Source organism: Heterodontus francisci, chromosome 2 (assembly GCF_036365525.1).
Source record: "Heterodontus francisci isolate sHetFra1 chromosome 2, sHetFra1.hap1, whole genome shotgun sequence".
Lineage (NCBI taxonomy): Eukaryota > Metazoa > Chordata > Chondrichthyes > Heterodontiformes > Heterodontidae > Heterodontus > Heterodontus francisci.
The window spans coordinates 199,977,192-199,999,758 of NC_090372.1; the positions used below are offsets into that span (position 1 = coordinate 199,977,192).

The 22,567-nt window shown below is 43.7% G+C and overlaps 1 protein-coding gene across 2 annotated transcripts in view; it reads right to left on the reverse strand.

Moving 5' to 3' along the window:
- Positions 1-22,567, reverse strand: part of dpp6a (dipeptidyl-peptidase 6a) — a 1,544,902-nt gene that overhangs the window by 255,219 nt on the left and 1,267,116 nt on the right. For both annotated transcript variants that reach the window (XM_068015021.1, XM_068015020.1), the window contains exon 8: positions 7,620-7,740. In XM_068015021.1, the coding sequence (XP_067871122.1) occupies positions 7,620-7,740 (121 nt within the window). The remainder of the gene's footprint in view (positions 1-7,619; positions 7,741-22,567) is intronic.

The window sequence follows — 22,567 nt, forward strand, 5'->3', positions numbered from 1 at the left end:
GGGGCAGGGTAGACCCTCGCTTCATCGATGCCCATCTGGATCCAATGCTGTAAGCCATGAAGGAGAGAAGGAAGGTCCTCTTCCCAGAGGGTGGCAGGCCATCACGTAGTAAAGCAGGGGCACATCTTTGTTCAGCATATCTCCCTCCGCCCCTCTTCCTCCTCCTCTCTCACCTCCTGCTCCTTCCCTGATAAGCTGTCTACTTCTAGAGCCTCACCATCCTCAAGGTCCACACCTCTGTGGAGGGCCTTGTTATGGAGAGTGCAGCAGACCACCATAATGATCAAGACCCTTGCAGGAGGGTATTGGAGGGTGCCACCCAACCGATCCAGGCATCAGGTTTGCACTGGAGTGCTGACTTGAGGCTGCACTAGAGTGCTAAAGTGGGGAGTTTTGTGACTGAGGGAGTTCAGTGAGGAGGGAGCGAGGAGCTCCTTTCATTTCCAGCTGTCCTCAAAGAGCATGAGGGGAGCCGAGAGTTTCCAAAGAGCACAGTTGACTGGTGAGTAAGTCCTGGTGAGTATTTTTCAAACTGGATTGAATTGTAAGTCATTACTTTAGCAAGACTTAGTTGATTTTTAAAAATTATAACAGTCTTCTAAAGTTTTAAATTTAAAGGATTTGGTCATGGCAGGAGAGCTTAAAGCCGTGGTATGCTCCTCTTGCTGCATGTGGGAATCCGGGAACATTTCCAGTCCCCGGAACCAGCATGTGTGCAGGAAGTGTGTCCAGCTGCAGCTCCTGGAAGCTCGGTTTTCAGAGCTGGAACGGCGGCTGGAAACACTGTGAAGCATCCGCGAGTCTGACAGGATCATGGATAGCATGTTCAGAGAGGTGGTCACACTGCAGCTGAAGGGACTTGAGGAAGGAAGGGAATGGGTGACCACCAGGCAGTCCTAGAGAAACAGGCAGGTAGTTCAAGAGTCCCCTGGGATTCCGCTTGCAAATCGGTATTCCATTTTGGAGTCTGATGAGGCTTGTTCCTCCAGGGAGTGCGGACAGAGCCAAGCTTCTAACATCACAAGCAGCCTGTCTGCACAGGAAGACGGAAAGAGGGGAAAAGCAATAGTAATAGGGGATTCTATAGTCAGAGGAACAGATAGGCGCTACTGTGGTCGTCAACGTGACTCCAGGATGGTGTATTGCCTCCCTGGTGCCAGGGTCTGGGATGTCACTGAACGGCTGCAGGGCATCCTGAAGGGGGAGGGTGATAAGGCAGAGGTCATGGTACATGTTGGTACCAATGACATAGGTAGAAAAAGGGATGAGGTCTTGCATCAAAAATTCAGGGAGTTAGGCAGTAGACTAAAAAGTAGGACCTCTCGGGTTGTAATCTCTGGATTACTCCCAGTGCCATGTGCTAGCGAGTATAGAAATAGAAGAATAGCACAGATGAATGCGTGGTTTAAGAGTTGGTGCAGGAGGGAGGGTTTTAGATTCCTGGACCACTTCTGGGGAAGATGGGACCTGTACAAGCGGGACGGTCTACATCTGAATCAGAGGGGGACTAACATCCTTGCTGTCGGGTTTGCTGGTGCTGTTGGGAGGAGTTTAAACTAATTTGGCAGGGGGAGGGGACGTAGACTCCGAGCAGAATAGGGACACAGCTAAACGCAGGAAAGCAAACAAGTCAGAGGGAATACAGCAGAAGTAAGTTTCAAGGGAGTAAGACCAGGATGGATGGCCTCTACTTTAATGCCAGGAGTATTACAGGTAAAAACGGATGAGTTAAGGGCAAGGATTGACACGTGGAATTGTGATATAGTAGCCATCACGGAGGCATGGTTGAGGGAGGGGCAGGATTGGCAGCTCAATATCCCGGGATATAGAGTCTTCAGGCGAGACAGAGGAGGGGGTAAAAGAGGAGGGGGCATTGCAATATTAGTTAAGGAGGCAGTAAGGAGAGATGATATCTTGGAGGGGGAATCAAATGAAGCTTTATGGGTAGAGTTTAGGAATAAAAAAGGAACAGCCACATTGCTCGGTGTTTATTATAGACCCCCAGATAGTCAGCGGGGAAATTGAGGAGCAAATATGTGCGCAATTCGCAGAGGTGTGTAAAAATAATAATAGGGTAATTATATTAGGTGATTTCAACTTTCCCAACATTAATTGGGATAGTCATCGCGTTAAGGGCTTCGATGGAGTGGAGTTCTTAAAATGTATAAAGGAGAACTCTTTAGCTCAATATGTAGAGGATCCAACAAGGGAGGGTGCAGTGCTGGACCTAATTCTGGGGAATGAAGCCAGACAGGTGGTTGATGTGTTGGTGGGGGAGCATTTTGGTGATAGCGACCACAACATGCTACAATCTAAGCTTGTTATGGAGAAAGAAATAGACAAGTTGCAAAAAAAGGTTTTGGATCGGGGGAGAGCGCATCTTAGGAAAATAAGGCAGGATCTGGCCAAGGTAGACTGAAAAGAGTTACTTGTCGGGAAATCTACAGAAGAGCGATGGGGGGCATTCAAAAAGGAAATGGGGAGGGCACAGGCCCAACATGTTCCCTCTAGGGTAATAGGTAGGAGCAACAAGCCCAGAGAACCATGGATGACCAGAAACATTCAGGTTATGATGAGAAGGAAAAGAGACACTTTTAGCAAATACAAGGAGAGCAAATCAACGGAAGTATTAATGAGTACAGAAAACGTAGGATGGAGCTTAAGAAAGCAATTAGGAGAGCAAAGAGGGGATATGAGAAAGCTCTGGCTGGTAAAAGTAGGGAAAATCCCAAGATATTCTATAAGTATATCAATGGGAAGAGGATAACCAGGGAAAGAGTAGGACCCATTAGGGACCAAGGGGGAAATCTGTGGGTGGAGCCAGAGGACATTGGTAGGGTGTTGAACGAATACTTCACATCTGTCTTCACCCAAGAGAATGAGGATGTAGATATGGAACTTAGAGAGAGAGACTGTGAGGTTCTTGAGCAAATTGTCGTCGGGAGTGACAAGGTATTGGAGGTTTTGGCAGGCTTAAAAGTGGACAAATTTCCAGGTTTGGACGATTTGTGTCCCAGGATGCTGTGGGAGGCGAGGGTGGAGATTGCAGGGGCTCTGACCCAAATTTTTAATTCCTCTCTGGCCATGGGGGAGGTGCCAGAGGACTGGAGAACAGCTAATGTGGTCCCACTCTTTAAGAAAGGTTGTAGAGTTAAGCCAGGAAGGTTGTAGAGATAAGCCAGGGAACTACAGACCAGTGAGTCTCACGTCAGTAGTAGGGAAACTATTGGAGAAAATTCTGAAGGAGAGATCTATCTCCACTTGGAGAGGCAAAATTTGATTAGGAATAGTCAGCATGACTTTGTCAGAGGGAGGTCATGCCTAAAAAATTTGATTGAATTTTTTGAGCATGTGACCAGGTGTGTAGATGAAGGTAGTGCAGTTGTAGTTTACATGGATTTCAGCAAAGCCTTTGACAAGGTCCCACATGGGAGACTTATCAAGAAATCAAATGCACATGGGATACAGGGTAACTTGATAAGGTGGATTCAAAATTGGCTTAGCTGTAGGAGACAGAGAGTGATGACAGACAGCTGTTTTAGTGACTGGCAACCAGTGTCCAGTGGCGTACCACAGGGATCTGTGCTGGGTCCCCTATTGTTTGTCATTTATATAAACGACATAGATGACTATGTGGGGTTAGGATCAGTAAGTTTGCAGATGACACAAAGATTGGCCGAGTGGTTAACAGTGAGGTTGAGTGTCTTGGGTTGCAGGAAGATATAGACGGAATGGTCAAATGGGCAGAAAAGTGGCAGATGGAATTTAACGCTGAAAAGTGTAAAGTGATACACTTTGGAAGGAGTAATGTGACATGGAAGTATTCAATGAATGGCCTGACACTGGGAAGTTCCGAGGAACAAAGGGACCTTGGCGTGTTTGTCCAATGATCTCTGAAGGCAGAAGGGCAGGTTAATAGGGTGGTGAAAAAGGCATATGGGACACTTGCCTTTATCAATCGAGGCATTGATTACAAAAGCAGGGAGGTCATGTTGGAGTTGTACAGAACTTTGGTAAGGCTACAGCTGGAGTACTGTGTGCAATTCTGGTCGCCACATTATCGGAAGGATGAGATAGCACTGGAGGGGGTGCAGAGGTGATTCACCAGGATGTTGCCTGGGATGGAACATTTAAGCTATGAAGAGAGGTTGGATAGGCTTGGGTTGTTTTTGCTGGAGCAGAGAAGACTGAGGGGTGACCTGATCGAGGGGTACAAGATTATGAGGGGCATGGACAGAGTGGATAGGGAGCAGCTGTTCCCCTTAGTTGAAGGGTCAGTTACAAGGGGACACATGTTTAAGGTGAGGAGCAGAAGCTTTAAGGGGGATTTGAGGAAGAAATGTTTTACCCAGAGGGTGGTGACGGTCTGGAATGCCCTGCCTGGGAGGGTGGTAGAGGCTGGTTGCCTCACATCCTTTAAAAAGTACCTGGATGAGCACTTGGCACGTCATAACATTCAAGGCTATGGGCCAAGTGCTGGCAAATGGGATTAGGTAGACAGGTCAGGTGTCTTTAATGCATCTGTGCAGACTCGATGGACCGAAGGGCCTCTTCTGCACTGTATTATTCTGTGATTCTGTGATCAGAATTACATCTTCAGAAACCCGATGGCCTGCTCAATGGTCGGCTTGCTGAGCAGGTGGCATTGGTTCTTTCACCTCTGTGCCTTTGTCTGGGGCTTCCGTAGAGTGGTCAGTAACCATCTCTTCAAGAGATTTCCCTTGTCCCCTTGGAGCCAGCCATACACTTTGGGGTATAGAGTGAAGTATTGAGGCAGAATGGACTGGTGGAGGATGAAGGAGTCATGGCAGCTGCCAGGAAAGCGAGCACACACATAGAGGAAGCACTTGTTGTGGTCGCAGACCAGTTGGATGTTGAGGAAGTGGAATCCCTTCCTGTTGATGGATCTCACTGGCCAGTCACTGGGTTCCTTGATGGCCACTTGGGGGAATCCAGTAATGGAGTCTGAACCCAATGCTCTCTGTGCCAGCTTAGGCCCATCTGTGTCAAAGTATATGTAGTCTCTGTGCTCCTGAAAAGGGCATTCGTGAGCACCTGCCTGATGACCTAATGAGATGCTGCCTGTGAGATGCCACCTAGGTCCGCAGTTGATCCCTGGAACGAACCGATTGCATAAACGTTCAGGGCGACGGAGAACTTGACGGCTGCAGGTTGGGGTCTGCCATGGGGCCTTGAGGACTCAGGTCATTGTGGATCAGAGCACACAGGACTGAGACCATCTGCCTGGCTAGGCACAGCCTCCTACAACACTGGCATTCTGTTATTTGATGGTAGCTGACTCTTGGGTTGTGTACCTAATGTCTTGGGTAGCGCTTTCATCCCCTTGCAGCCCCCCACCATGCTTTTCTGGCCTCCAACTGTCCAGGAGGTTGCATCCTGGCTGCTCTGTGCAAGTCAGAGTAGCACTCCCTCAGCTGGGCTTCTGCCAACCGCACCTGCCCCTGTGATGCCAGTGGCCTCATGTTCCACTCCAGTTTCCTGCCACTTACCAATGAAAAATGTAACTCTTCCAGCTGCAGCAATAGCCACACTGAGGCACATCTGAAGCAGCTGAGCTTTATTTGCTGCCTATGCTTTATTTTAATCAGCCCTTCCCATAGCCCTCAGGGCCCTTCACACTGTTCACGTCTTCACAATCCTGTCGTATCCCCCCATGGTTTCTTCCCCATCCGTTTCCAGCGTTCAATAATTCTGAACAGATACAGACAAGCCTGTTAATGATCTCTTTAATGAACTCAACAGACACTTAATTGGAGGCTTGTGCCCGAACCGTTCCTTCGCGACAAGCCTCAGTGCCGACCTCTGAGTAGGCGATCTTCAAATCACGCTCACCTCCATACATGCATTCAGCAGGCTTTGAAAATCCTGCCCATTTTAGCAGTTACACTCCAAAGTCTATCTTGTATTGCTTTTGTTACCAAAGATGCTTCAGCGAACAAAATCAGCATAGGGAATAAAGTGCTCTTCTGTTCATATTCATAATGTTGCGCTTTTTGTAAGTAATAAAAGAATACATTTTATTCTTACCGAAAAAGATGGACAGGATAGCTTTGAAGAAGACTTTAGTAAACCCAAAGTTAAGGGTTTTTTTTGTCGTCCCATAGTAGTGGATTCAGATACTCTAATCAATAGGAAGTGGACAATTCCAACAAAATGAGATACATTTTATAAATTATATTTGTTTTTTCTTCAGTCAGAAGCAAGATTGACATAGCCTTGCAGGTGGCATTAAACTCCATGTCAAACAGCCTTTTGCTTGAACGAACAATGCAGAGTTATAACATTCAGTTTGATCTGAAGGGTTTCAGTTTACATTACTGCAGGTCAACAGTTTAATATGATCACTACTCTCCCTGTTTACTTGGCAGGATTTTGACTCCCTGAATGGCATGGCTGGAATACCAAGTTCTTTCTTTCTTTTTTCACTGGCATGCTCCAGTTCACCAGTGCGACATAGCTAGTTTTCTATTGCCACCTTGTGAATAAAATACCTGTTGATCTCGATGCATGTACACCACCTACTTACCGAAGCTAACTTGTTAGTACTGTACTTACAGTTTATCCCACACCTGATAAGGAGCATGTCATCCAGAAAGCACAGGGGCACCCACATTAAGATTTTTCCTTATTACAATGGGAATCAACCCGAATAAAATCTGATAAAAGCTCGTCCTGTCTTCATCTGGCAATTCTGTTTACTCTGGCATGACCTCAGCCTGCGGAAATGGGAGCTCATATTTTGTCACAAGCCTGGCTGGACCCAACAATATATGTCTTAAATGCCAAATGTGCAATTTTATCCTATGGTGTTAAGCAACAATGCCAAATATAGCCTGAAAAAGAAAAGCCGCACAAAAGATATGAGTTTTTGAGGAATCATGGCACTTCAACACTACAACTCAGCCAATATTTATCCTTAAACCTAGTGATGATGATTGAGGGATAAATATTGGCCAGACACCAGGCAGAACTCCTGAGCTCTTCTTCAAATTGTGTCATGGGATCTTTTACATTCATATGGTTTAACAGCTATTCTAAAAGACAGCTCTTCCAATAGCATAGCACTCTTTCAATATTGCTTTGAAGTGACAGTCTAGATTACATACTCAAGTGGGACTTGAATCCACAATCTTCAAATTCAGATTCAAGAGTGTTAACAATTGAGCCACAGCTGACAGCAAGGATGGAGCTGGCCATGCAGATGCCACTTTCAGTGAGCTTGATTTGTAGCTATTTATAAAGTCCGACAGCTTCACCAAGCGGACAATAAAATCCAGGTCTGAATTTATTACAGTGTCTTGTCTATTATTTCAAAGTGAGGGAATGGGGAATTGAGAGGTAACAGATCAATAAAGACTTTCAGGTTACATTGAATACAATGTCCACAGACTTCTACTTTGAATGCACAAAGCAGAAACGAGGCATCTCAGCCATTCAGTTTGATCTAAAATGTTGCAATGCGAATTATCACAGTTCAGCAGCTCCAACATAAACATTGCACCCAGTCAATTCTTCAGGAGATTTTAACTTACTGGTACACAGATGGAATACCAATCACAAAATATCTGCAGGGCATTAAATGGTCATGTGTGCCTTACCTTCATACAGCCAGTCGCTCAGGCCATTGAAAATGACCCCCTCCTTCCCAGTCGCTACCAGACGTATAGCTCGGCTATTAACGTTCAGCTGATAGAAGATGTTGTTCTCAAAAATGAAAATCTGGTCAACAAGGAATAAAATGGTGAATTAGGGCCACAGGACTAAAATGAGGGTAAACTACAACTACAGGTATCTCAGATTTTACACCTGTCGCTAAAGGGGGAGGGCAGGGTTCGTGTCGAACTGAAATGGATTGTTCATGTGGGAACACTTCGATAGTGAGAGGTATGATATGACAAATCATTACATCATTGACAGGAGGTAACCAGGAGTCCACAGGAGATGCATACTCTAGGCTTCAAGTCATCGAAACACAGATGGGAATTGCCCCTTTTGCCTGGTCTGTGATTAAGGGTTTGCCTGTGGACAACTTTCACGATTCTGGTACTCTCCTGGACAGCTCCCATCTTCCACCCAACATAAACTTGAGCTCATCCAAAAGTCTCCTGCCCATATCCTAACTCGCACCAATTCCCATTCACCCATCACCCCAGTTCTCACTGCTCAACATTGACTCTCTTGTTTTCAAAGCCCCTCCCTATCTCTGTAATCTCCACCAGCGCTGCAGCTTTTCCAGAACTCTGTGCCCCTTCAATTCTGACCTCTTGTGCATCCTCGATTTTAACTACTTCACCATTAGCAGCCGTGCCTCCAGCTGCCTGGGCCCTAAGCTCTAGAATTCCTTCCCTAAACCTCTGTCTCCATCTTTAAGGGGCTTATTAAAAAGAACCTCTTTGATTTAGCTTTTGGTCACCAGTCCTTATATCTCCTTATGTGATGTGGTTCAAATTTTGTTTTTTAATGCTCCTAGGAAGCATCTTGGGACATTTTATCTTGTTAAAAGTGCTATATAAATGCAAGTGGTTGTTGTTGTAAGGGGTGGCAGTAATATTATCACTTATTGCTTGAAATTTTCTGTGTAGAGCTATTACCCATTTTGACTTGTAATCAAGTGCAACTCTGGGGGACTGGGGTGGGGTGTGGGGGACTCAAAGATTTTAATCATCAGGCAGCTGACCAGTGGAATTGTCGGGCTGGACCACCAATAGCTTGGTAGTGCTGATGATCGGCTTGAGCGATTTTGAGGGGCAGGCCTCAACATTCTAGGAGGGACCACGTGTGGAAATCGACTGCCCCGGGGCAGCCCTCCAGCTCCAGGCCAGCTGGCCGGCAAGACTGAAGGTAGCTAGGTTTGTGGGGTTGGTGGACAATGATGGAGTTGGTGCTGTAAGGGCCCAGGTTGCTCCTGTGGAGCTCAGTGAAGAACTTCAGCTCCTCCTAGCCCCACAATAATTGTATAATTTACCTTCCAAACCACGACCTCTACCACCTAGAAGGACAAGGGCAGCAGATGCATGGCAACACCACCACCTGCAAGTTCCCCTCCAAGCCACACACCATCCTGACTTGGAACTATATTGCCATTCCTTCACTGTCACTGGGTCAAAATCCTGGAACTCCCTTCCAATAGCATAGTGGGTGTACCTACCCCACATGGACTGCAGCGGTTCAGCGGTTCTCAAAGGCAATTAAGGATGGGCAATAAATGCTGGCCTAGTCAGCAACACCCACATCCCATGAATGAATAAAAAATACAGCCTAGAAGGAGGCCATTTGTCACCTCTGTTGGCTCTTTGAATTCGTTCCAATCCCCTGTTCTTGCCCCACAGCCCAGTAAATTTTCCCCCTTCAAGTAATTACCCAATCCACTTTTGAAAGTTACTACCGAATCTGTGTCTTTACCCCTTCAGGTAGTGCATAACATCTAGCTGCATAAAAAATATCTTTCTTATATTGCCTCTGGTTCTTTTGCCAACCTTAAATCTATGTCCTCTGGTTGCTGACTCTTCTGCCACTGGAAACAGTTGCGCATATTTACTCTAACCAAACCCTTAATGATTTTGAACAACTTGATAAGCCCAACTCTTCTCAGCACAGACTTAGCCATGGGCTATTCTCCAGCTGGACCTCCAGCTGAGTAAGTTCAGTCACCCAGTGCTCACCCCTGGGAGGAGAATTGTGACAGCCAAAGGAACAGTAGGAATGGGGCAGTCCAACATTTTCACGGTGTTACCGCCTTGTTTCCACTTGGCAAGAGGCCTGAAAATCTATGCAAAGGTTTTTTAAATTCCAAATGAGATTAGAAGCTTACAGCAGCTTCACACTGGCATAACTTTCAGCCAATGGTCAAAGATTAAACCCAAACAACTCTCATTTTCACCACTTAGAATGAACTCTTCCCCACGTTTGTGCACACAGATCTGCTTTGAATTTCATCTGACATTCTTTGGACCATTCAATCTGTCCAGATTATTTTGAACTGAAGTAACAGTAAAATAACTGGTTTGACAACAGATGCAGGAGATCATGATAAATGGAAACAAACTTTTTCCGGTGGGAGTCTGTCTGGATCCTATACTGTTCACAGTAGTTAAGACTATCAAGTTTGCAAATGGCACTGAGTTATGTCTCTAGGCAATGAATTAAGGCCTTCAAAAAGCAGGCTCTGATTTTTCAGCACGAAAAAACCACCTGTATTTTAAAAGTCTCGATCAGATTAGCTTCAATAGGTTAAACTGGGGAAGCAAGGTCCATTCTTCGAGAGACAGTAACTTGTGTCTTTAACATAGGGAATTAGTTTGCTCTCACTGTGAAAAATGCATGTTGTTGATCCATGTATTTTACCTAAATAACTCAATTATTGGTCTTAAGCTGTGGTTCATTTCAGTAACATGCTATTTCAGTTCACCTTCTGTATATATGTAATGGAGGTTGTACTTGGCAGCATATGTCATCCATCTGAGAAGCCAGACAGAACTTCAGTTTAATATTTCCTCAAAAAGACAACACCTCCACCTGTACTGTACTGGGATGGTAGCCTAGATTTTATGCTCAAGTGTCTGGAGTGGGACTTAAGCCTGCACTTTTTGACTCTGAGACGAGAGTGCGACTACCGAACCATGGCTGATAGTTGAGACTGCATTGAATGCAATAAAACTCAATCGAATATATTGAGAGATAAAGGCAATGTTGACATAAGCAAATCATTCAACAAAGAGCAAAAAAATCAATGAGCCAAGTGCTGCGGTAGTAAGACTCAGCTGAAATGAAAGTTTAGAAGGATGTGCATCCTGATAAGAGTAGTAAATGTGTAGAACAAACCTCCAACAACAGCAGCTAACAACAACACTTGCACTTACACAACAGCTTTAATGTAGTAAATCATCCCAGGATGCTTCACAGGAGCATTATCAAACAAAATTTCACAACAAGCTATTCAGATAGGTGACCGAAAGCTTTTTAGGAGTGTCTTAAAGAAGAGGGAGGTAGAGATGCGGTGAAGTTTAGGGAGGAAATTCTAATGCTTGGGGTCTAGGTAGTTGAAGGCACAATGGAGTGATTAAAATCAGGGACGTGAAAGAGAATTGGAGGAGCATAGAGATCTTGGAGAGTTGTAGGGCTGGAGGAGATTACCGAGACAGGGAGGGGTTGAGATCATTAACACGATGAAGGATGGCTGGAGAGACATGCTTGTTGGGTTTCTGGGTCTGTTCCTGTTTGCAATGTTCTTATGACCTTATTTGTAAATATCTGGTTAGGTGTGGGATTGAAGGTCATGATGATAAGTACATGCAGAGATGTTTCAATATAATGATTTACGTGTTGCTGGGATCATGGAAATGTAATCTGTGGATGACAGCCAAGTACAGTTGAATAATTTAGGATGGAATGCTCGATAGAGATTGTAGGGAAAAACATTGCTGCATCTTTCCTCAGGAGATTAAATAAATTGCGTAGAGTCCATGATGGACTAGATTGTTTACAGTCTGCAATAGGCTTGGCCTTAATGGCTTTATTTCATTTTATTCTTTCTCATGTGTTCTTAATGTTGTCAATATCTTTTAAGATGGCCACTTGGCTCGATATCATCAGCCAATGTTATAATATTACCAAAAATTCTCTCTTGCATTTTATTTAAGAAATGTGGAATAATCCTATGTGGAACTCCCTAACAAAAGCCTCTTTGCTGTTCCAGTCAATTCTCAACCCAGCCAGCTAACTTACTATTATTTTTCAGTGTCTTTTTCTTATTTAAAAGCCTGAAGTGTTAAATCTTATGAAATGCTATCTACATATCCAGAACTAAAGTTAACAAAGAATCACTGTAGATTTCTGAAGCTTAATCTAAGAAATTCATTTATATAGTGCCTTTCATGGCTTCAAGATGTCCCAAAGCACTTTACAGCCAATGAAATACTTTTGAAGTTAAGTAATGTCAGAAATGTGACAGCCGATTTGTACACAGCAAAATCCCACCAACAGCAATGAGATAAATGTTTGAATATTCTGTTCTTAAGTGTTGGTTGAGGGATAAATATTGGCCAGGACACCTGGAAGAGCTCCCATTCTTTTCTTTGAAATACTGCTCTAAGATCATAGAATCATAGAAATTTTAAGGCACAGTAAGAGGCAACTTGGCCCATCGTGACTGTGCCGGCCGAAAAAGATCCATCTATTCTAATCCAACTTTCCAGCATTTGGTCTGTAGCCCTGCAGATTACGGCACTTGAAGTCCATATCCAGACTCCTTTTGAATGAGTTGAGGGTCTCTGCCTCAACTACTCTTTCAGGCAGTGAGTTCCAGACTCCCACCAACCCTCTGGGTGAAAATGTTTTTCCTCATCTCCCCTCTAACTTTTAATATGCCCCCTTGTCACTGACGTCTCTGCTAAGGCGAATAGACCCTTCACCTCCAGGCCCCTCACAATTTTGTACATCTCAATCAAATCTCCCCTCAGCCTTCTCTGTTCCAAGAAGAACAACCCCAGACTATCCAATCTTTTCTCATTGCTGCAGTTTTTCAATCCTGGCAACATCCTCATAAATCTCCTCTATACCCTCTCTAATGCAATTACATCCTTTCTGTAATGAGGTGACCAGAACTGCACACAGTACTCAAGTTGTGGCCTAACCAATGAGTTTTACAGTTCCAGCATAACCTCCCTGCTCTTATATTCTATACCTTGGCTAATAAAGGAAAGGATTCCCTATGCCTTCTTAACCACTTTATCGACATGTCCTGCTAACTTTAGGGATCTGCGGACATTCACTCCAAGGTCCCTCACTTCCTCTACACTTCTCAGTATTTTCCCATTTATCACGTTTTCCTTTGCCTTGTTTGACCTCCCCGAGTTCATTACCTCATACTTCTCCAGGTTGAATTACATTTGCCACTTTTCTGCCCATCTCGCCAGACCATCAACATCTTTCTGCGGCCTACAGCTATCCTCCTTGCTATCTACCACACGGCCAATCTTTGTGTCATCTGCAAAATTCTTGATCATGTTCCCTACATTTACGTCCAAATCATTAATATATACCACAAAAAGCAGGGGGTCTATTACTGAGTGAGCCCTGTGGAACACCATTGAAAACAGCCCTCCAGTCGCTAAAACACTCATCAACAATTATGCTTTGTTTCCTGCCACTAAGCCAATTTTGTATCCACCTTGCTGCATTTCCCTGGATCCCATGGGATTTTATTTTTTTAACCAGTCTGCCACGTGGGACCTTGTCAAAAGCCTTGCTAAAATCCATGTAAACCACATCAACTGCACTACCCTCATCTGTCTTCCTTGTTACTTCTTCAAAAAATTCAATCAAGTTGGTCAAACAAGATCTTCCCTTAACAAATCCATGCTGACTATCCTTGATTAACCTGTACTTTTCTAAGTGACTGGGCGGCACAGTGGTGAGCACTGCAGCCTCACAGCTCCATTGACCCGGGTTCAGTTCTGGGTACTGCCTGTGCGGAGTTTGCAAGTTCTCCCTGTGTCTGTGTGGGCTTCTACTGGGTGCTCTGGTTTCCTCCCACAGCCAAAGACTTGCAGGTTAATAGGTAAATTGGCCATTGTAAATTGCCCCTCGTGTAGGTAGGTGGTAGGAGAACGGTGGGGATGTGGTAGCGAATATGGGGTTAATGTAGGATTAGTATAAATGGGTGGTTGTTGGTCAGCACTGACTCAGTGGGCCAAAGGGCCTGTTTCAGTGCTGAATCTCTAAATAAATAAATCCTGTCTCTCAGAATAGATTCCAATAATTTGCCCTCTACTGAGGTTAGACTGACTGGCCTGTAATTATTTGGTCTGTCGTTCACTCTCTTTTTGAACATAAGCACAACATTAGCAGTTCTCCAATCCTCCAGCACCACACCTGTTTCCAGTGAGGACTGGAAAATGATGGTCTGACCTTCTGCTATTTCCTCTCTTGCTTCTTTAAACAGCCTAGGGTACATTTCATCTGGACCTGGTGATTTATCAACTTTCAAGAATGCTAATCCCATTAATACTTCCTCTCTCCCTATGTTTATTACATCCAATACTTCACACTCCTCCTCCTTAACTATAATATCTGCATCGTCCCTCTCTTTTATGAAGACAGACACAAAGCATTCATTAAGAATCATACCAACATTTTTAGCCCCTACAAATAAGTTCCCTGTTTGGTCTTTTTTGGGCCCTATTCTCTCCTTAGTTATCCTCTGACTCTTAATGTATTGAAAAAACATCTTTGGGTTAACCTTGATTTTGCTTGCCAATATTCTTTCATGCCCTTTCTTTGCTTTCCTAATTTCCTTTTTGATTTCACCCCTCCACTTTCTATACTCCTCTCGGCTTTCTGTAGTATTGAGGTTTCGGTGTGGGAATAAACTTTCCTTTTCTGCCTTATCTTACCCTATAGGCTCCTTGACATCCATGGAGCTCCAGATTTGGCCGTCTCACCCTTTTTCTTTGTGGGAACGTGTTTACTCTGAACCCCTTGAATCTCCCCTTTGAATGCCTCCCACTGTTCTGACACTGATTTACCTTCAAATAGCTGTTTCCAGTCCACTTTCGCGAAATCTCTCTGCGGTTTAGTAAAATTGGCCTTGCCCCAATTGAGAACTCTAACTGCTGTTCTATCTCTGTCCTTTTCCATAATTATGTTAAAACTGACTGAATTATGATCACTACCACCAAAATGCTCTCCTACTGTCACTCCTTCCACCTGCTCATCTTCATTTCCTAAAACTAAGTCTAAAACTGCGTCCTCTCTAGTTGGACTTGCTACATACTGGGCAAAACAGTTCTCCTGAATGCACCTCAAGAATTCTGCTCCCTCAATTCCTTTCACACTAACACTATCCCAGTTAATATTGGGGTAGTTAAAATCCCCTACTATTACTTCCCTATTGTTCTTGCACTTCTCGGAGATTTGCCTACATATCTGCTCTTCTATCTCCCTCTGACTGTTTGGGCGTCTATCGTGCACTCCCAGCAGTGTGATTGCCCTTTTTTTGTTCCTTAGCTTTTTAAATCCATTTGAGAGGAAAGTCTCAGCTAAAAGATAGCACCTTCAAAAGTGCAGCACTGCTTCAGTACGGCACTGGGAAGAGTCAGCCTGGATTATGTTTTCAAGTCTGCAGAGAGGGATTTGAACTCACATCCTTTCGACTCACAGGCAAGAGTGATACCAACTGAGCCCTGCCGTGATTCTGAAATCATGCTTTTATGGTGACTGCTCGCTGGACGAACACAGGTTCCTCATGCATGCCCTTGAGGTCTCTGTAGTACATCCCATATAGATCAGATGTTCTACATTCCCTAATGCTTCAAATTCCTTTGAAACACAAGTGTCAGAAGAATGGGGTTAGGTATTTAGGTGTGCCTTTAAGGCTGTAAGAGATCTGTACTTCTTTAAGGCAGCCAACTTCAGACGTTACCGGAAAGTGCATCTTGGTTGCCCTGGATACAACCATTCAGAGAGGGAGAACAAGCCAGCTTCAGAAGTTACTGGAAAGTGCATCTTGGTTGCCCTGGATACAGCCATACAGAGAGAGAGAACAGGACATACAATGTTGGCGTTTAACTTTGAAAACTGTTTGTTCAGAGACAGTTCAGACACAGCCTGTTCTCCCAGCATGTACTGAAGGAAATAGGAGAGCTCTCTCAGTCTTTTTAAACCCTATTTATTATACTCGCTCAAAATTTTAAAGAAGTTTCAAGCCTGTTTAATTTCTTAAAAGAAAATAACCAATTATTGATCTTTTTTTAGAGATACAGCACCGAAACAGGCCCTTCAGCCCACCGAGTCCATGCCGACCATCAACCACCCATTTATACTAATCCTACACTAATCCCATTTTCCCTCTCACATCCCTACCTTCCCTCAATTCTCCTACCACCTACCTACACTAGGGGCAATTTTTTTTTACAATGGCCAATTTACCTATCAACCCGCAAGACTTTGGCATCTACTGGTTTCATCAATGGAAAGAAGAAGAGTTTGATGCTTCAACTACTGAACTGTAATTGCTGAACTCCTATTGCGGAATTCATCAGGCCTTGGAAGACTTCAAGCAACCTTTGACTGTTCAACATTGGAAGATTCCATTTCAAAAGGAATGTAAATCAGCAAAGACTTTATTGTTATCTCTATTTTTCCGGGCAGCTAATTAAACACCAAACTACCATCAGTAGTTAGATTCTTTAAATAAGTTTCTTTAGATATTGGTTTACCTTAGTAGTGTTTAAGATTTTTAGCTTTTTTTCTAATAAACAGTTCATTTTTGATATCTAAAGATACCTGGTTTGGTTCACCTCATTCGGGGGTTACTAGATTGTTCAATTCAGCTGCTGCTTTCTTTGATTTGGAAAGCTTAAAGATATATGTTATGCGGTGTGTGGGGCGGCGGGACTGAATTGACAGTGCGTTGCTCCCACCGCAATCAGAATCATATATTTTGATTGGGGGCTTTGTCTTGAGCGGTTGTGACAAAAGCTGTGGATACCTGTGACCAGTGGTGTACCACAGGGATCGGTGCTGGGACTCTTGCTGTTTGTAGTGTACATTAATGATTTAGAGATGAATATAAGGGCGGCACAGTGGCGCAGTGGTTAGCACCGCAGCCTCACAGCTCCAGGGACCCGGGTTCAATTCTGGGTACTGCCTGTGTGGAGTTTGCAAGTTCTCCCTGTGTCTGCGTGGGTTTTCTCCGGGTGCTCCGGTTTCCTCCCACAAGCCAAAAGACTTGCAGGTTGATAGGTAAATTGGCCATTATAAATTGTCACTAGTATAGGTAGGTGGTAGGGAAATATAGGGATAGGTGGGGATGTTTGGTAGGAACATGGGATTAGTGTAGGATTAGTATAAATGGGTGGTTGATGTTCGGCACAGACTCGGTGGGCCGAAGGGCCTGTTTCAGTGCTGTATCTCTAATCTAATCTAATAAGAGGTATGATCAGTCAGTTCGCAGATGATACGAAAATTGGTGGTGTCGTAAATAGTGAGGAGGAAAGCCTTAGATTACAGGATGATATAGATGGGTTGGTTAGATGGACAGAGCTGTGGCAAATGGAATTTAATCCTGAGAAGCGTGAGGTGATGCATTTTGGGAGGACTAACAAGGCAAGGGAATATACAATGGATGGTAGGACCCTAGAAAGTACAGAGGGTCAGAGGGACCTTGGTGTACTTGTCCATAGATCGCTGAAGGCAGCAGCACAGGTAGATAAGGTGGTTAGTAAGGCATATAGGATATTTACCTTTATTAGCCAAGGCACAGAATATAAGAGCAGGGCGCTTATGATGGAGCTGTATTCCAGCTGGTTAGGCCACAGCTGGAATACTGTGTACATTTCTGGGCACCACACTATAGGAAGGATGTGATTGCCCTGGAGAGGGTGCAGAGGAGATTCACCAGGATATTACCTGGGCTGGAGCATTCCAGCTATGAAGAGAGACTAGGGTTGTTTTCCTTAGAACAGAGAAGGATGAGGGGGGACATGAGTAAAGTATACAAAATTATGAGGGGCATTGCTAGGTTAGATAGGAAGAGACTTATTCTCTTAGCGGAGGGGTCAATAACCAGGGAGCATAGATTTAAGGTAAGGGGCAGGAGGTTTAGAGCGGATTTGAGGAAAAATATTTTCACCTAGAGGGTGGTTGGAATCTGGAATATACTGCCTGAAGTGGTGGTAGAGGCAGGAACCCTCACAACATTTAAGAAGTATTTAGATGAGCACTTGAAACACCATAGCATACAAGGCTACGGGCCAACTGCTAGAAAATGGGACTAGAATAGTTAGGTGCTTGATGGCCGGCACTGACACGATGGGCCGAAGGGCCTGTTTCTGTGCTGTATAATTCTATGACTACCCTTAATAACAAAAATCTATCAATCTCAGTTTAAAATTTACAATTGATCTAGCATTAATTGTCATTTGAAAAAGAGATTTCCAAACTTCTATCATCCTTTGTAAAAAGGCATGTTTCCTAATTTCACTCCTGAAAGGTTTGGCTCTAATTTGTGGACTATGCTCCCTGATCCCAGACTCCCCAATGAGCAGAAATAGTTTCTCCCAATCTATCCTTTCTGTTCCCCTTAAAATCATGTCCGCACCGGCTCTCTGAAAGAGCAATTCACTCAGTTCCATTCCCCCGCCCTCTCTCCATAACTCTGCACATTCTTCCTTTTCATAAAACAGTCTAATTCCCTTTTGAATGCTTCAGTTGAATCTGCCTTCACTACACTCTCAGGCAGTGCATTCTAGACCTTAACCATTCGCTGCATTAAAAAGTTTTCCTCATGTCACTTTTGCTTCTCTTACCAAATACTTTAAACCTGTGCTCTCTCATTCTCGATCCTTTCATGAGTGGGAACACTTTTTCCCTATTCACTCTGTCCAGACCCCTCACGATTTTGAATACCTCTAACAAATCACCTCTCAGCCTTCTCTTCTCCAAGGAAAAAAGACCTAACTTCTCCAATCTATCTTCATAATTGAGGTTCTTCATCCCTGGAACCATTCTCGTGAATCTTTTCTGTACTCTTTCCAATGCCCTCACGTCTTTCCTAAAGTGCGCCACCCAGAACTGGACGCAATACTCCAAATGAGGCCAAACTAGTGTCTTATACAATTTCAACATAACTTCCTTGCTCTTGTACTCTATGCCCCGATTAATGCAGCCCAGGATACTCTATGATTTATTAACTGCACTTTTAACCTGTCCTGCCACCTTCAATGACTTATGCACATATACACCCAGGTCCCTCTGCTCCTGCACCCCCCTTTACAATTGTACCCTTTATTTTATATTGTCTCTCCATGTTATTCCTACCAAAATGAATCACTTCACATTTCTCTGCATTGAATTTCATCTGCCACCTGTCTGCCCATTTTACACTATCCTCCTCTGAGTTCACAATGGTTCCAAGTTTCGTATCATCTGAAAACTTTGAAATTTTGACCTTTACACCAAGGTCTAGGTCATCAATATATATCAGGAAAAGCAAGATTCCCAACACTGACCCCTGGGGAAATCCACTACAAACCTTCTTCTAACCCGAAAAACATCCATTAACCACTACTCTTTGTTTCCTGTCACTCAGCCAGTTGCTCACGTCCCTGTTATTCCATGAGCTATAAGTTTGCTCACAAGTCTGTTGTATGGCACTGTATAAAATGTCTTTTGAAAGTGGAACAGTCTTTTTATCCCTCTGTGCCCACCCCCCCAAAGCAATCAACTCCCTCCGAGATCTCAGTGAATGTCTCCAAACAATAGCTAAGCCATACAGATCAGGAAGGTCACAGATTTGAATGGTCAATGTTGATATCTCAACAAGGGATGCTACAACAGACCTTGGCACCCTGAGTTAAAGAGGGACAAAAAAAATCAGTGGCAGGGTTTCTACTCTATCTGATCCCTGCAGCAAGTGCTCAGGCTTAGGTTCAGCTCTGATATTCCTACAGTCAGCCAGCCTCTTCAAACTCTGTCAATGGAATCTCCACTCAATCAGTGGCCACTCCTTCAGCCACGAAGTTCCCACCCTCTGGAACTCTATCACTCAACACTTCCACCTTGCCATTAAAACCCTCATCTTCTTCACTGACCATGATTTTACCCTCCACCCCAAAGCTTCTTTTCCCTTTCCCTTCCTGTTTGTTAGATTATCCCCACTACTTTGTGAAGTGAAGCACTATGAGATGTTTCTTGTGTACGTGAGGAATGGTACTGATATTATTGTTCTGATGGCCACTTTGGTGAGATTCCATAGGATGACTGTCACCTTCACTGTCACTGGGTCAAAATCCTGGAATTCCCTCCTGACAGCACTGTGGGTGTACCTGCACCAGATGGACTGCAGCGGTTTAAGAAGGCAGTTCACCACCGCCTTCTCAAGGGCAATTAGGGATTGGCAACAAATGCTGGCCTAGCCAGCGACGTTCTCATCCCATAAAAGAATGAAAAAGCCTGTAGCGTTACTGAGGCAGCTCCTGAACTTGCAGAAAGAAGCGTGCTAGTAGTAAAAAGTGCACAGGATAGGTTTTTATACGTATGTGAATTATGGACGGTTTTTTATTGGATATGATACATTAATGGTCATGGTACTGTAGTAAAACCACAGAAATCATGAGTTTAAATTTCACCATAATGGACCTGAATTCCAAAACATGACCATGAAACATAAGAACAGAATAAATAATAAAGCTCCTGGATTGTTGTAAAAATCCAACTAGCTCATTATTGTCCTTCAAAGAAGGTAACTTGTTAGCCCTACCCGTTCTGGTCTAGATGTAACCTCAGCCCCACAATATGTGGTTTACTCAGGAAAGCTAGGGATTAACAATAAATAACACCGTCCCAAAGTCACCTACATATCAAAAACTTAAAAGTAAATATGCAATTTTAACTTTATGCTTTATGTCAGATTCCTTAATTCAAGTGACAAAAACTGTTAATATGTGAAAGACCTTAAATGGAATCAAGGCTGCCATTATGCCTAATGTTTAAACAACTGAATTCAAATGTTGGCTTTCAATGATTGACATTCAGCTTCCGGGGTGGAGTAAAGATCACGAGGGCGGGGTGGTGGTGGTGACGTTGAAGATCGCCAATTGGGTAGGAGGGAAGACGCTCCATGGTGGGACACTTAGACTCCCAAATACCTGTCGCTGTGGAAATAGCAGCAGTTGCACGTGGGGTTGGGGTCCCGTGCCGTGCATTTTAATTTTAAGCCCAGTCCCGGTTGTCGTTGGGCGCTGGGCTGGGTTTAATGCTGACGCCATGGAGTCAATCTCGGATCTGAATAGTTGCATCTGCATCAGGATCCAAACAGTGGTCAGCTGAAATGGTTCCAAGTTATGGACATATCAAGTCCTGTGCCATTATGTACTTGACGCCAACAGTACATTTACGCTTAACTTTGGATGTCTCTTACTTTTGAATCAAGCAATCAGCGAGTGGAACATGACAGGCTGAGTCATCAATTAGTACATCATTGGCCTATAAATCACATCCTTACCTTGGCTAATTGAAATGAAAGGACAGACATTCTGAGCATTTTTTTAGGCAAACAGTGAATACCAATCACTTTACAGTTATTCAATTTTGGAATTAATGCTGGTACCTAATACTGTTTGCTTACCACAAATTATCATGCAGAATGGCTTCAATAATTAGCTAGCAGAGACCTTTATAAAGGCCCCAATTAGAGTATTGTGTCCAGAGCAAATTTACCAGAATGGTTCCAGGGATGGGGGATTTTAGTTACAAGGTTAGGTTGGAAAAGCTGGGGTTGCTCTCCCTGGAGCAAAGAAGATTGAGGGGAGATTTGACAGAGGAGTACAAGATTATCACAGGCTTAGATAAGTTAGACAAGAAAAAACTGTTCCCATTAGCTGATGATGCAAGGACTAGGGGACACAGATGGAAGGTTTTGGGTAAGAGATGCAGGGATAATGTGAGAAAGAACTTTATTACACGGCAAGTGGTAATGACCTGGAACTCGAGGGTGATGGAAGCGACAAAAATCAATGATTTCAAAAAGAAATGGGATGGGCACTTTAAGGAAATAAACTTGCAAAGCTATGGGGATTGAGTAGGGGAGTGGGACTGATTGGATTGCTCAGCAGAGAGCCGGCAAGGACTTGATGGGCTGAATGGCCTTCTTCTATGCTGTAAATGACTCCATCATCTCTTAAGAGTATCTGCATGTGTCAGAAACTCAATAAACAGCTCCACTCACTGCTTTGTTTGCCCCACTGTTGCTTCATTATTGTTTCCTTGTCCACGTTCCAACAAATAAACCTTTTATTTTCCCCCCTGTGGTGGGAGCAACACACTGTCAATTCAGTCCCGTCACTCCACAGGTCGCAGCATATTATTTAAAGTTTTCTACCTAACTGGAAAACAGCCAAATTAAACACTCTAGTAACCCCCCGAATAAAAAAGACCAAACCAGGTATCTTTAGACTACAACAAATTAACTATTTATTAAAACTATATCTTAAACACTATTAAGATGAACCTATGTCTAAAGACCTTATAACTTCGTATCTTAATCTAACTCCCCCATTCACACACATACACTGAAACATAACAGTAGTTAACTGGTTTTAAAAAGTGTTGTTTTTTAAAATTAGCTGCTTCTTAAAATTAAATAAATAAGTCTTTCTAGGTTATGTTCCTGATGGATGAGTTATTCTAATGTGGAAATAGTCAGAGGCCACTCGAAGTCTTCACATGGATTTGATGCATAGTCTGTTCTTAATAGGCATTCAAACTTTTCATCTGCAGTAGGCATCAACAGTTCCTTCAGCATTTCTTTCCTCCTCAACAGGCAATCAACTTGGCCCACAGCTCCCTGTAGAATTTTTGCTGAGAGAAAATAGATAGCTTTCTTCTCTTCAGCAGCATGCCTCGTTGGAGAGTCTCTCAAAACTAACTCATTCAGACCAGTTTTTGCTAGTTTTACGCAATCAAATCGAAACATTGAACCATGTGACCTCTCTCTCTCTCCTGCTGTTGGCTTGGATAACAAGTGCAGTTGCTGGCACACTGTGCC